Source organism: Myotis davidii, unplaced genomic scaffold (assembly GCF_000327345.1).
Source record: "Myotis davidii unplaced genomic scaffold, ASM32734v1 scaffold2030, whole genome shotgun sequence".
Lineage (NCBI taxonomy): Eukaryota > Metazoa > Chordata > Mammalia > Chiroptera > Vespertilionidae > Myotis > Myotis davidii.
Genome location: NW_006281839.1, coordinates 10,599 through 24,194, shown reverse-complemented (window position 1 = coordinate 24,194; position 13,596 = coordinate 10,599). Strand labels below are relative to the sequence as shown.

The 13,596-nt window shown below is 41.4% G+C and overlaps 1 protein-coding gene across 3 annotated transcripts in view; it reads left to right on the top strand.

The window, feature by feature from the left end:
• The window catches only part of LOC102764759 (tripartite motif-containing protein 6), a 26,504-nt gene extending 20,483 nt beyond the window's left edge, over nucleotides 1-6,021 (top strand). For all 3 annotated transcript variants that reach the window (XM_015560147.1, XM_015560110.1, XM_006752599.2), the window contains 4 exons: nucleotides 1,407-1,429; nucleotides 2,862-2,962; nucleotides 3,244-3,270; nucleotides 4,214-6,021. In XM_015560147.1, coding sequence (XP_015415633.1) covers nucleotides 1,407-1,429; nucleotides 2,862-2,962; nucleotides 3,244-3,270; nucleotides 4,214-4,773 — 711 coding nt within the window. In that variant the 3' untranslated portion in view covers nucleotides 4,774-6,021. The remainder of the gene's footprint in view (nucleotides 1-1,406; nucleotides 1,430-2,861; nucleotides 2,963-3,243; nucleotides 3,271-4,213) is intronic.
• Nucleotides 6,022-13,596: the final 7,575 nt, after the last annotated feature.

Genomic DNA, 13,596 nt, shown 5'->3' with positions numbered 1-13,596 from the left:
AATTTTACTTCCTTTCCAATAGAGATGCTTTTTACTTCCTTCCTTGTCTAATAGACTAGATTGGAATCTTTAGTACCATGTTAACACAAGTAGTGACAGCAGACATCCCATCTTGTTCCTGATCTCAGGGGGGAAAGTACTCAGTTTTTCATTTTCGTCATTCAGTATGATGTTTGCTCGCTGTGGGTTTGTCTTGGGTGCCTTTATCAGGCTGAGGAAGTCCCCTTCTATTCCTAGTTTATTGTTATTACTGTTTTGTTTTTATCATGAAAGGCCTTGGATTTTGGCAAATGATTTTTTTTCTGTCTTTTAAAATGGCTATGTGTTTTTTTTTATCTTTTGTTCCATTAATATGATGTTTTATATTGATTGCTTTTATATTCAACCAATTTTGCATCTCTGGAATAAAAAAAATAACTTGACCATGATATATAATCTTTTCTATTTTTCTGGATTCAATCTTCTCATTTGTTTAACAGTTTGTTTCTGTATTCATAAAGGATATTGGCCTATAGTTTACCTTTCATGTGATGTCTTTGTCCGGTTTTAGCATCAGAGTAGTACTGGCCTCATAGAGTGAGTTGGGAAGTGTCCCTTCTCTTCTATTTTTTGAGAATAATTTATGAATTATTTGTAATACAGTAGGGCCTTGACTTACGAGTTTAATTCATTCCGTGGTGGAGCTCGTAACTCAAATTACTCGTATGTCAAATCAAGAAGTGAACGAGTGATAGACGTGATGCTGGACTGATATTGTGGCATTCACTGTGACGTTCACTGCGCCAACTAGCAGTGGGGTATCTGAAGCTGGCTCGTAACCCGAATTTTAGCCCCCCAACTCAAAGCAAAAAATCGGCCAAGAGACGGCTCCTATCTCAAAAAACTCGTTAGTCGGGACACTCGTAAGTCAAGGCCCCACTGTATTTCTTCTTTAATCTTTTAGTAGAATTCTCCATTAAAGCCATCTGGGATTGGATTTTTCTTTGCTGGAAATCCACTCCAATTTCTACATGTTTCATGTCTATTCAGATTTTCCAATCCAATCTCTACATGTTTCAGGTCTATTCAGATTTTCTGTTTCTCCCTGAATCAGTATTGGTAACTTCTGTGTTCCTAAGAACTTGTACAATTAATCTAGGTTATCTAATTTATTGGCATACAATAGTCCCTAACCTTTATAATATTTAATTTCTATAAAGTCAATAGTAATGCCTCCTTTTTAATTCCTTATTTTAGTAATTTTCCTCCTCTCTCTTTTTATTCTTGGAATGTCTAATTAAAGGTTTGTCAATTTTGTTGATATTTTCAAATAACTTTATTTTTCTATCATTTTTCTATCCTTTCTTTCATTAATCTTGCTCTAATATTTGCACTCCTTGATTCATCTTTTTTTTTCTTCTCCCTAGGATACGAGTGGAACCATGAAATGGTGCGTATGGGTGACCAGGAGTGGTGCATTTATGAAGAAAGGTTTGTGGTCATGAGAGTTATTTGGTCATCAAACCGAATGAAAACTCTCCCAAAGCAAGAAAAGTTAGATGTAGTATTATTTTAAATTACTGAGGATTTAAGTGTCCCATATTTATTGAGAATGAACCAGATTCTATGGTAGTGAATTAAATGGTTGAAATTCACAAGTAGAGCCAGTAAGGATAATAGGGATAAAGGACTTCACTATCGGACTCTTATTACTACATTCAACTCATTCTCTGTCCTTGCTCTGGTTCCTGTATTTCATAGATGCTTGTCTTTATCATATGCAGGCCTTATCGAGCTCTGAAATAGGTTATGGAGCAGCACCTTTATATTTACTTTGCTTAACAGGAATAAAGGAGACCAGGCCATTCTACAAGGTTCTCTTTCGAATTCCAAAAACAGACCTTAGCCTTGTGGTTTGTGGCTTTGACCTTTGTGCCAATAATTAATGTCTCTTATCCACACACTTTAAAAGCTTAAATAGGAAAGTGTAGCCTTTGTGTCTGAAGGTGCCAATTCATCTGGCAGCTTCAAGTTCTTTACAAATACATGAGAGTTTAACCATTTTTGCCCAGTAGACAACTTTTCCTTTGCCAAGTGTTTTAACTTTTCCCAAAATACCTGAAATCTCAATATTATTTGTGGCCACACCACTGGAGTTCAGGCTTTAGACTAGGGCACAGGCTCCAAGGCTTTCCAAAAGAAGACCTGTATCCCATTCAGGATCTGCAGCCTCACCCCTGATCTGCCTGGAACCCACATCTGGGGCCCTTTTATGGGAGACTCATTGTGATGTGGAAAATGACAAATATTATATACCATTTTAGAGGTAGCAAAGGCTTTTCTTATACATTATTTCATCTAATTCCTATTCTTCCCATAAGGTATCAAGGGCATATAATATATGTATTATATTTTTTAGAAGAAGAAACTCTTACTTTAAGGCAGCAGTTCTCAACCTGTGGGTTGTGACCTCTTTAGCGGTCGAACAATCCTTTCACAGGGGTCTCCTAAGACCATCCTGCATATCAGATATTTACATTACAATTCATAATAATAACAACATTACAGTTATGAAGTAGCAACGAAAATAATTTTATGGTTGGGTCACAACATGAGGAACTGTATTTAAAGGGCCAGAAGGTTGAGAATCACTGCTTTAAGGTGAAGACCTTCCCAAGGTCAAACAGAGGGTAACTGGGAAAGCAGACATGAGCACATTTTTTCTGGCTCTAGAAGTAGGAGACTTCCTTCTCCCCTCCTCAGGCTTCTCAGAGAAGCAGGTTCAAGTGCATTAATGGCATGAAAGGAGAGAAAGAAAGTGGTATTAGAAGAACAAAAAGATATAAGATGTAGGATCAACATTTTTTTTTTGTCATCCCGAGGAGCGAGGTGTGGACATTGAAGAAGCCAAAAACTATTTCCAAAAAACTGAAGCATGGATTCCATGCTCCAGATCTGAGTGGAATGCTGCACATGTTTAAAGGTGAGGAGAGCCAGGGCAGGAGTGTGGATGTAGGATGTTTATAGTGTCAGGGACTAAACTGGGGTGTGGGTCGGGGGCTGGTATAGTCTCACATGAGAATAAAAAGGAGGGTGTTCAGAGAAGGGATGTTGCTGATGGAGATGTGGTTAAGGGAGAATGGCTAGATTCTGGTTCATTCTCTTAGCCTCACAGTCTTCTCCCCTTCCCCTACTCTAGAGACAAGCTATCAGTGTTTAATCATTTGCTTCTAATCAACATTATTAAATCTTTTATCTTTTCAGAGCTTACAAATGTCCAGCGCTACTGGGGTAAGAAGTTACTGGGTCTTCAAATCACTGTGTTCTGATCCCCTTTCAGAAGTTTGTGGTTTCAATGAGATCTGATGATCTTAGCCCTAGGTGTTTCCCTCACTTCCCAATATGTATGTATAATACACTAATGGGCTGGTGCACGAAATTCATGCATGGGGGGGGGCGTTTCCCTCAGCCCAGCCTGGACCCTCTCCAATGGGGTATCCCTTGGGGGATGTCCGACTGCCAGTTTAGGCTCGATCACTCTCACAATCTGGGACCACTGGCTCCTAACCGTTCACCTGCCTGCCTGCCTGATCACCTTTAACTTCCTCTGCCTGCCTGATATCGCCCCCAACTGCCCGCCCCTGCTGGCCAATTTGGTTCTGATTGGTCAGTTTCTATGCCAGTCAGTGTCAAAAGCTCCACCTCCTAGGCAGCCATTGGTTCCTCAGACTTCATCCAGATTTGGTTCTGATTGGTCAGTTTATATGCCAGTCAGCGTCTCTGAGCCTATCAATGGGGCCTGATCAGAAAGGTGGGGCTGAGCAGCAGCCCTGGTGGAGGCTTGGAGAGAAATGGAGGCAAGGCTGCTGGACAGACTAGGAGAGAAAGAGAGGCAAGTGCTGATCATAAGCTGCCACATAGGCAATGGATCAGTCCCTGCTTCACTCTTCAGGCCTCTCTCTGTCCCTGATTCACAGCCCCCTCAGCAGGCAGTACTGGGGCACCATGCCTGCAGCAGACTGCAGGACTGACTTCCGGTTGGTCGAGCCTCAGTCATTACTGGTCGTTACGACCCAGGGTTTTTATATATTAGGATTACTCCAGAGCTTTACCCCACTTGTCCAATCATCAATACAAGTTCTTCCTAGTCACCTTCCAAGTTCCCTCTACAAGTCATCAGATAAACCAACACCTGTATCTGTAACTAATCATCTTTTTTTTTTTTTCTCTGCAGTGGACATGACATTTAACCCATTCAACTTAAATTTGAATCTCAACCTTTCAGAGGATCACAGACAGTTGGCATCTGTGCCAATTTGGCCTATAAAGTATTATAATTATGGTGTCTTAGGCTCCCAATATTTCTCATCAGGAAAACACTACTGGGAAATAGATGTGTCCAAGAAGACTGCTTGGATCCTGGGGGTATACTGTAGAAAACGTTCCTGTAATAAAAAATTTAGACGAGGCACAAATTATCCAAATGCTTACTCCAGATTCAGACCTGAAAATGGCTACTGGGTTGTAAGGTTACAGAATGAATCTGAGTACAATGCCTTTGAGGACTCTTCTACCTCTGATCCCAAGGTCTTGACTCTTTCCATGGCTGTTCCTCCCCGCCGAGTTGGCATTTTCCTAGACTATGAAGCAAGCACTGTCTCATTTTTTAATGTCACAAACCATGGGTCACTCATCTACAAATTCTCTAAATGTCACTTTTCTCAGGTTGTTTATCCCTATTTCAATCCTTGGAACTGCCCAGCTCCCATGACTCTGTGCCCACCGAGCTCCTGAACATTCTCCCTCCCTCACTCACTTCTGTGTAGCGACCCTTGTCCTGGGGCTCGTCTCCTTCACCTGAGCTGATCTCTACGTTCAAACCTTCTCTTCCTTGTTGTCTCTCTTCTTTAGAACATTTAGCCATTCTTGGGATTTGCAACTCTTTCTGGATTAAGTTAGAAGAGAATCTTATTTACCCAGTTACCCTTTTCTGTATTCTCAGTGACAGACATCGAATCCCTCTTAAAGACAGAGCAATATTTGTGTAACATCTCTGCCCTGATATTTCTCCATATTTTCCTTTATCACTGATTTTGAGAGGTATGGCAAAACCTGTCTAAAACCACGCATGACCTAGGATAATCCATAATCTCCCCACCCACCAAAAACTAAGGAGTATATGAGTGCATGCCTGTTTGTTGCACAGCATACAGCAGTGTCATCAGACAGTTGAGAAAAAAAAAATGTTATATATGTACCCAGAGTACAAAATTTATGTTCAGAGTGTTTGATTTTAAATATCTTCTCTTACATGGTGTGTAATAATGAATACATTTTTGTTTCTTTTTATAAAATACAAATTGTAATTTTTAAACTGTACCCAACTCTTAAGATTGTTGTATGAAACTGTCATTCAATGTAAAGTACCTATTTAGGGTCCTGCACGATATAATAAATATTTCTCTCCTGATCACAGAAATGTATAAGCTGTGTTAGTGTCCTGTGCAATGGATGTGTGCCCTTCAGAGGAGTAGAAAATAGAAAATGATCCTACCCCTCGTTTGGATCATGCTGGAGTCATAAAACAGGGGTAGATATTAAATGAGATCTACGCTGATACAATATCTATCTCTGATCTTGCTGTTCATCAGAACCTGATCTGGACCACAGTCTCTGTGGCCAGTTCTAACTGCATGTGGCCTCTGGGCTGTTTTCAGTATCTGGACCACTAGCTGGAATACACTTGTGTTCTCCTTCAGTCTCATTTCTTATCAGTCTCCCTTCATGTATGATGAACATGGCATTAGTAGACAGTGTTAACGGGTCTAAATTCATCTCCATGCAACCTTTATGTTTTATTATTGCTGTATTTTGCTAGTTGTGCTATGGCTTAAGTCTTTGTTATTACTTTGATATTTCTTACAGATTATTGAGGACATGTCCATAATTTTCAAATTGGATAATTTCTATTAATCTACTTTTAATTTTAGTTAGTCTTTATGTTGTGATTCCAAATATTTTATAAGCCAAACCTGGATTTGTTTTCTGACTGATTGTAGTTTTAGTATTTGAATTAAAAACAAAAACTATTTCTATTTGATTTCTGACAATTTGGTGATGATTATAAGTATATTTTCTTCTACATCTTTCACCCCAGAAATAATAGCTGCTATGAAGTCCTTGTTTACTAAATACAACATCTGGCTTATTTCAGAGTTGGACTCCATTGATCGCCTTTTCTATTGAATATGGGCCATGTCCTTTACTTTTTTGTATGTTGAATAATTTTAGGTTGCATCTAAAACTCCCTCAGGGAAATTGTGAAAGAGATATAGCGACTCAGGATTCTGTTTCATTTTCTAAAGAATATGTTTGTTTGTTTGTTTATTGAGTTTCAGTATGTTAACTTGATTGAACTCAGATTCTAAATTCTCCACTGCATTTTTTGCAGGAGCTAAAATGAGGGATCAGTCCCATTAACCCTAATTGGGCTGCTTGTCATCTATCTCCAGTATGTCTAGTTCAGAGATTTGACCAGAGTTCTTATGTACAACTTGGGATTTCTCCCTCTGGATCTCTCTTTTGAAGATGTTCTTCTGACACTTTCTAGCTGCTGCAAAAACCTCAAATTGTTCTTGGTCTTCCAACCATGAGACTGTATGTTGCTGTCAATTGAGGTCTACCTTCAAAAAAGGATCATAAAAATAGCAAAAACCTCCAATACTCTTCCCTTCTTCCAAGTGTCTAGTATACTGTGGATTGTGACTGCCTTTTTCACTCTGTGCTTTCATGTTATTCTCTCTCTCTCTCTCTCTCTCTCTCTCTCTCTTTCTCTGTCACATAAAAAATAGATGTTAAAAATTGTCAAAGGAGAATCATAAATCCTATGTAATAAAATAATAATATGCAAATTGACCATCATTCCAAGATACAAATGGACACCCCCATGTGGTCAAAATGGCCTGCAGGGGAGGGCAGTTGTGGGTGATCAATCCTGCAGGGGAGGGAAGTTAGGGGTGACCAGGCTTGCAGAGAAGGGCAGTTGGGCGGAGACCAGGCCTGCAGGGGAGGGCAGTTAGGGGCGACCAGGATGGCAAAGGAGGGAAGTTAGGGGTGACCAGGCCTGCAGGGGAAAGCATTGGGGGGCAACCAAGCTAGCAGGGGAGGGCAGTTGGGGACAATCAGGCCAGCAGGGGAGCAGTTAGGCATTGATCAGGCTGGCAGGGGCGTGGTTAGGGGCAATAAGGCAGGCAGGCCAGGGAGCAGCTGGGAGCCAGCAGTCCTGGATTGTGAGAGGGATGTCCCAGATTAGAGAGGGTGCAGGCTGGGCTGAGGGACACACACACACACACAAACACACACACACGTGCATGAATTTCATGCACCTGGCCACTAGTATGTTAATAATGCAGGAGACTAGCTGAATTTCATTATGTGACACAGTAATAATGTTTGCAGTAAGAACGGTATAATAGACAACAAAATAGAAAAAGTACCTACCTGATTTCATAAAACTCACAGTTGTGGATGCAAGCTGGGGTGTGCATAAGAGTACTAATGAAAGTATAACTCTAGGCTACCACTGCAGTGTCCCTATTGCCTTGCACTTATGCATTTTCATTTTCTAATCAGGATATACTAAATGAGTTCTGACCTTTAGGCGGAATCCTTGTTCCAGAGATAACTTCCTGAAAAATCCTAGCAAAGAAAGCCCTAGAGGAGCCTATGGAGTGACCATGGGCCACAAGCCCAGGCTTTCAGACCAGTTTGCAGAGATCTGTAGAGAAAAGAGCTAAGCCCAGCACTGCTCAGGGAAGAGAGAGGTACTTTGGGAAAGAAAACAGGAAGTCACAGAGTTCTTTGAAGCTTCATTGTCCAACTCCTGTAAGTGTAATGATGTAGGATTTCGGCAGTCTATTCACATAAATCCCAGCATGCTGCCCTGCTCTGTAGCTTCTGTTATATTCACTAGTCCCACGAGATTTCCAAGTTTACACTCACAGCTCTACCATAATTCCTGAAAAATCATTAACCTTGCTCATCTTATTCTTGGGCCATCTCTGTCACCCAGAAACAAAGCTGAGAGATCAGGAGCAGGAGGAGCACATGGAAGTATTTCCATAAGGGACATGTTTACAACATTTCATACAGCATAATGAGAGGCTTGATTGGTGTTAATAATCTGAAAAAATACCAGCAGTGTCATGACAACATCTTAAGACCAATGAAAAAGTGAGTAAAGTGAGGGCATCTCTTCATTCATTTATTTAACTATCTCTCCTGTTAAAGACAGCTGCGCCCAGACTGACTGACTCAGTCACATCTCTCTGTCTCTTCTCTGGCTTCTCCTTTTCTTGCTTGCTTGTACTGAATTGAGGATGACTTTGGGCATTTTTACCTCTACAACATTCTCCTTGAACCCTTAACTGCCCTAAGCTATATTTAGGCACACATTTTGAAATTGCACTTTCACAAGAGATATTACCATTACCATGATCACATTTCACCTGTGCCATTTACATGTTTTAGAAATGTTTCATACTCTATTAGTCAGGGTTCTCCTGAGAAACAGAACCAATATTATAGATATATCCCTCATATACGTGAAAGTGACTGATTACTAGTAATTAGCTCACGTGATTACAGTGTTTGACTAGTTCATGCCCTGCGTTTTATAAACTGGAGACGCAGGAAAGCTGGTGGTATAGTTTAGTCCCAGTTCTACAGCTTGAGAACCAGGGTAATCAATGGTGTAAGTCCTACTGGTCTAAGGGCAGGAGAAAAACTATACCCTACACAAGCAGGTAGGCAGGAAGCAAAAGGAACACCTTCTCTCTTTCTTCCTCTGCCTCTTTGTTCTGTTTAGACCTTTATTTTAATTTATTGTGACCAAAGATCCAAATACTAATCTCATCTGGAAACAACACCCTCACAGACACACTCAGAAATAATGTTTAATCTGGGCAACAAGTGGACAGTCACGCTGACGCATAAAGTTATTCCTCACAATTACTTTCATGTTCATTTCTATTATAAGACTATAAAGATTATATGCTAAATGGTATTAGAAAACATTTCCGAAAAATGACACTTCATGTAGTTTGATCTGTGGGAAGAGGATGAGGGTGATGTGTGTGACAGTCACAGCTCAAGTCAGCCTAGTTCTCCAGAGGATGAATTACTGTGAGAGCCATGAGAACAGCTTCAGGGAGCAGAACTGAGATAGGATTAAGAATGTAGTCACTGGCCCCTCTGAGCTAAGGAACAAGGTTGCTATTTATCTGAGGTCCTTATGAAGGCCTCCCATTGGTCTACAGATCATCTCCTTTCTTGCTCCTCCCCTAAGAATTTAACTTTCATTTTCACTCTGTGTCTTTAAATCCCCTTTGTGGACATCAGGTCTCTGGTTTGGAGAGTGAATCCTGATCCTCACATAGCTGAAACTCCAGAACAAGTGAGTAGGCCTTTCTTCCCTGGAAGAATTGGGGTGAGTTTCATTCTGCTCTCTGAGCTGTGCTTGGGGGGTGCTAGTCTACCCAACACTGTTTTAGACCTTGGGGCAGGGAAATGCAGCCCCTCCCATCTCTGCCACTAGATCCTTGGGCTCAAGGAGCTCCCCTGTGAGGGCTGCCCTGGCCCAATGGCTGGGGCAGAGCCGTGGTGGCTGGCAGAGGCCACTCCAGTAGAATCACAAAAGTGAGGCAGGGATGATAACCCTGTGAGAGGATGGGGGCCTGGAATTCCCCAGTCAGCTTTGGCAATTGGGGCTGCAGCATGGGGATAGGGCTGATGCACCCAGGAGCTTTGACCAGTGTAGTGGTTCTCAACCTTCTGGCCCTTTAAATACAGTTCCTCATGTTGTGACTCCCAACCATAAAATTATTTTCGTTGCTACTTCATAATTGTAATTTTGCTACTGTTATGTATCGTAATGTAAATATCTGATATGCAGGATGGTCTTAGGCAACCCCTGTGAAAGGGTCGTTCGACCTCCAAAGGGCTCGCGACCCACATGTTGAGAATCACTGGGTTAAAGGGAGATGCAGCCCTGCTCTCATAAGGTAGGGGGTGGAGCATCAGTGTTGCCCCAGCCCCTGAGTCTCTGACTCAGGTGAGTCCAATAGGTTTCCACTCCTTCTCAGGAAAGGGATCTCCTTCACACATGGTCTAGGCACTTCTCAAATCTCTGCTTTTGCATGGGTCCTGGGAAAGTCCCATAAGACCATTATGTCCTCTGCAGGAGCCCTTTAAGAGAAGAATCTCCTGTGCCCTACACCACCAAAGTACTCCTGGGGATAATAAAAACTTGGTTGGTTTTTGAAGGCAGGACTCTGGTGCAGGTCTGCGGGGAGCCTGATGTGGATTACAAACCCCTAAGTCCTCAAGGTTGGGCTTCACATTTGTGATATCCTTCCAGTGCACACATCATTTACGTTCCCATATTTATCTCCCTGCCTGCTGTGGAGCCCTGATCACTGCTTAGGTAGTAGTGGGGTCAAACTCCATGTGTGAGGACTTAAGCTCCTCTGCACTTCCTCTTCTGTGTCCTGTGGCAGCAGCTGCTTTGACCTTAGCTCCTTGTAGCCTCACCATAAAAATAAATTCTGCAGCCTCAAGGCAGAATGCATGCTGTGCTCCTCCCTCCTTTCCAGGCTCCTGGTGGGTCTCAGGACGGGTTGGATCTTGGAGGAGATGCAAAATAATTGGAGGTTCCTACCCCCGGTTTGGATCGTGCTGGAGACATAAAACAGGGGTAGGTATTAAATGATATCTACGCTGATACAATATCTATATCTGATCTTGCTGTTCATCAGAGCCTGATCTGGACCACAGTCTCTGCAGCCAGTGTGACCTCTGGGCTGTTATCAGTATCTGGACCACTAGCTGGAATACACTTGTGTTCTCCTTCAGTCTTATTCCTTATCAGGTTTCTTTCATGTATGATGAACATGACACTAATAGAGAGTGTTAGCGGGTCTGAATTCCTCTCCATGCAAACTTTCTATTTTATTATTGCTGTATTTTATTAGTTGTGCTGTGGCTTAAGTCTTTGTTATTACTTTGATATTTCTAACAGATTATTGAGGACATGTCCATAATTTTCAAATTGGATAATTTCTATTAATCTACTTTTAATTTTAGTTAGTCTTTATGTTGTGATTCCAAATATTTTATGAGTCAAAACTGGATTTGTTTTCTGACTGATTGTAGCTTTAGTATTTGAATTAAAAACAAAAACTACTTCTGACAATTTGGTGATGATTATAAGTATATTTTCTTCTACATCTCTCACCCCAGAAATAATAGCTGCTATGAAGTCCTTGTTTACTAAATACAACACCTGGCTTATTTCAGAGTTGGTCTCCATTGATTGCCTTTTCTATTGAATACTAGAGGCCCATTGCAGGAAGATTCCTGCAAGAACTGGGCTTCTTTGGGCCTATTCCTGCAAGAATAGGGCTTCCTGAGGCCAGAGTGAAGCAGAGAAGGGAGAGAAGCCCACTGAGGCTTCACTCCCTTCTATGCTGCCTCACTCCCTCCCATCTCCGCCACTTCACTCCCTCCCATCTCCGTTGCCTCGCGCCCTTCCTTCTCTGCTGCCTTGGCTCCCTCCCTTGTCTGACACTTCACTCTCTCCCATCTCCGCTGCTTTGCTCCCTCCCATCTCTGCTGTCTCACTCGCTCCCGTCTCTGCTGCCTTGGCTCCGTTCCCTTCTCCACTGCTTCGTTCCCTTCTGCAACTCTTGACTTCCTTCTACGCTGTCTTCAGTCTTCGCTCTGCACCTGTGTATGCAAATTAACCACCATCTTTGTTAGGTTAATTTGCATATTACTCTGATTGGCTGGTGGGCATAGTGGAGGGACTGTCAATTTGCATGTTTCTCTATTATTAGTGTAGATGGGTCATGTCCTCTACTTTTTTGTATGTTGAATACATTTAGATTGCATCTAAAACTCCCTCATGGAAATTGTGAAAGAGGTGTAGAGACTCAGGATTCTGTTTCATTTTCTGAAGAATATTATTCTTTGTTTATTCATTTTCAGTATGTTAACTTGATTGAACTCAGATTCTAAAATCTCCCCTGCATTTTTGCAGGAGCTAAAATGAGTGATCAGTCCCATTAACCCTAATTGGGCTGCTTGTCATCTATCTCCAGTATGTCTAGTTCAGAGATTTGATCAGAGTTCTTATGTACAACTTGGGATTTCTCTCTCTGGATCTCTCTTTTGAAGATGTTCTTCTGACACTTCCTAGCTGCTGCAAAAACCTCAAATTGTTCTTGGTCTTCCAGCCACGAGCCTGTATGTTGCTGTCGATTGAGGTTTACCTTCAAACGATCATAAAAATAGGAAAAACCTTCAATACTGTTCCCTTCTTTCAAGTAAACTGTAGATTGTGACTGCTTTTCTCACCCTCTGTGCTTTCATGTTATGTTCTCTCTCTGTCTCTCTTTCTCTCTCATAAAAAATAGATGTTAAAAGTTGTCAAAGGAGAATCATAACTATGTTACTAATGCCAGGAGAATAGCTGAATTTCATTATGTGGCACAGTAAGCATGTTTGCAGTAAGAACAGTATAATTGAAACATAATTTATCATATAAAGTTCAATTCAGTTAAAATTACTCTTCACAATCACTCTTCATATTCAACACCTTCTAATTGATCTGAGGCAATAAGCAACAAAATAGAAAAAGTACCTACCTGATTTCATGAAACTCACAGTTGTGAATGCAAGTTGGGGTGTGCGTAAGAGTACTAATGAAAGTATAACTCTAGGCTACCACTGCAGTGTCCCTATTGCCTTGCACTTATGCATTTTCAATTTCTAATCAGGATATACAAAATGAGTTCTGACTTTTAGGCGGAATCCTTGTTCCAGAGATAACTTCCTGAAAAATCCTAGCAAAGAAAGCCCTAGAGAAGGAGCCTATGGAGTGATCCTGGGCCACAAGCCCAGGCTTTCAGACCAGTTTGCAGAGACCTGTAGAGAAAAGAGTTAAGCCCAGCACTGCTCAGGGATGAGAGACATACTTTGGGGAAGTAAATAAAAAGTCACATTGTCTTTGAAGCTTCATCTTCTAAGTCCTGTAAGTGTGATGATGTAAGATGTTGGCAGCTGTTTACATAAATCCTAGCACACTGTCCTCTCAGGGTCTGTAAGCCTTAATGATGAGACAGCTGCCCTGCTCTGTAGCTTCTTTTGTATTCACTAGTCCCACGAGATTTCCAAGTTTACACTCACAGCTCTACCATAATTCCTGAAAAATCATTAACCTTGCTCATCTTATTCTTGGGCCATCTCTGTCACCCAGAAACAAAGCTGAGAGATCAGGAGCAGGAGGAGCACATGGGAAGTATTTCCATAAGAGACATGTTTATAACAATTCATACAGCATAATGAGAGGCTTGATTGGTGTTAATAATCTGAAAAAATACCAGCAGTGTCATGACAACAAGATCTTAAGACCAATGAAAAAAGTGAGTTAAGGTATAGGTGCCTCTTCATTCATTTATTTAACTATCTCTCCTGTTAAAGACAGCTGCACCCAGCCTGATTCAGTCAAATCTCTCTCTCTCTCTCTCTCTCTCTATCTCTCTCTCTCTCTCTCTCTCT